General features: G+C 37.6%; 1 protein-coding gene across 1 annotated transcript in view; it reads right to left on the bottom strand.

Moving 5' to 3' along the window:
- LOC109831316 (eukaryotic translation initiation factor 3 subunit A-like) overlaps positions 5 to 1,443 on the bottom strand; it is a gene marked incomplete at its 3' end in the record, with an annotated part of 16,201 nt that continues 14,762 nt past the window's right edge. Inside the window, exon 15 of the mRNA XM_020398650.1 lies at positions 5 to 117. Coding sequence (XP_020254239.1) covers positions 5 to 117 — 113 coding nt within the window. The remainder of the gene's footprint in view (positions 118 to 1,443) is intronic.

Raw genomic sequence — 1,443 nt, 5'->3', positions numbered from 1 at the left:
CTTCCCGTCTTTGCCTTTCCTTTTCTTCCAGTTCCCTCTCCCTCTGCCTTTGCTTCTCAGCAATCTCGTCCAGCTTCACCTTTCGCTCTGCCTCTTCCTTCCTTTTTCTTTCAGCCTCTGCAAGAATTTAGACTTAGAAATCCAATTCTGGAAGGCAAGGTGATAACAAGCAGCGTCAAGATATGCACGCAAAAAATTACGCTAAGGTGTAAAAAATAGTGACTTTACCCCACTCGTTTTCAATTTCTAGTCAATAATCATAAAGTTTTCAAGGTAATAATCAATTCCTAATTTAACAATCATTTATAGGCCTACATGGGAGCACATAATTGTCACATTTTTTAAGCAAAAAGTTAAATTTGTAGAAACTGAAATGAAGGAACTTAAAAATCCATTATATCAGGCAAAGTAATAACTGGTTCCTTCTTGATGTTTTAAAGGGTTTTTTTTCTCTAGGGTAAATTTCACTTAATCCCCCGAACTTTGGGGAGTTTCTCACATAACCCCGTCACTTTGCTTATTCCACTGAACCCCCCTAAACTTCGGGCTTTCTCGTCTAATCCCCCAAACTTTGAAGTTTTTTCCAACTCAGCCCCCTGATGATGCTACCTGAAAATTGTGAAATGATCAAATTGCCCTTTCCCAATAACCGCTACTTGGCCCTTTTTTGCAAACTAACCCCTCCTAACAAATCAAGCCCACATAAAATAGCTGTTAGAATGCTGATTAGCAAAAACAAATTTTTTTCACTCCTTTCTCTCTTCATCCTGTTTTACCTTTTTTGACTTGTTGAGAAATCCTCGATCAGGGTTAAAAATTTGTGAAGGGAAAGTGGTTTTGTGGTCTGCAGAATGCTTTTTCAGGAGATGGAAGTGGGAAGGACAGTTGGGTCGAGATTTATTGTGAATTTATCTGCGACATCCAGTGTGGTCAAAGAAGAAGACGAAGTTGCTGGAGGAAGAAGAATAAGCGGGGGAATGGTTTTTTAAGACCAATTTTTTTAAAAATAACAGAAATGTAATTTTTAATAAACTAAGGGGCACTTCCGTCTTTTTATGTCACGTGCTATGCACATTATCTGTTAATACTAGCTTATAAGCTCATCCAAATTAAACAGATTTGACCAAGCAAATGACTTAAAAAGCTTTTTACCATAGAACTCAAAAGCCACCAAAAGCTAAAATAGCTTAAAGGCTTCAAAGTATAAGCCTTCACAAACACCCTCTTCGAAGTGACACTTCATCCTGCCTCATTTTCAATTTCTCGGAAAATAAACCTTTTTTACCATAGAACTCAAAAGCCACCAAAAGCTAAAATAGCTTAAAGGCTTCGAAGTATAAGCCCTCACAAACACCCTCTTGGAGGTGACACTTCATCCTGCCTCATTTTCAATTTCTCGGAAAATAATCATCAAGTTGTTGCAATCATTGATTGTCAATATAA

Source organism: Asparagus officinalis, chromosome 2 (assembly GCF_001876935.1).
Source record: "Asparagus officinalis chromosome 2, Aspof.V1, whole genome shotgun sequence".
Classification (NCBI taxonomy): Eukaryota; Viridiplantae; Streptophyta; class Magnoliopsida; order Asparagales; family Asparagaceae; genus Asparagus; species Asparagus officinalis.
The sequence above is the reverse complement of the archived record's forward strand: the minus strand, read 5'-3'. Positions and strand labels throughout refer to the sequence as shown.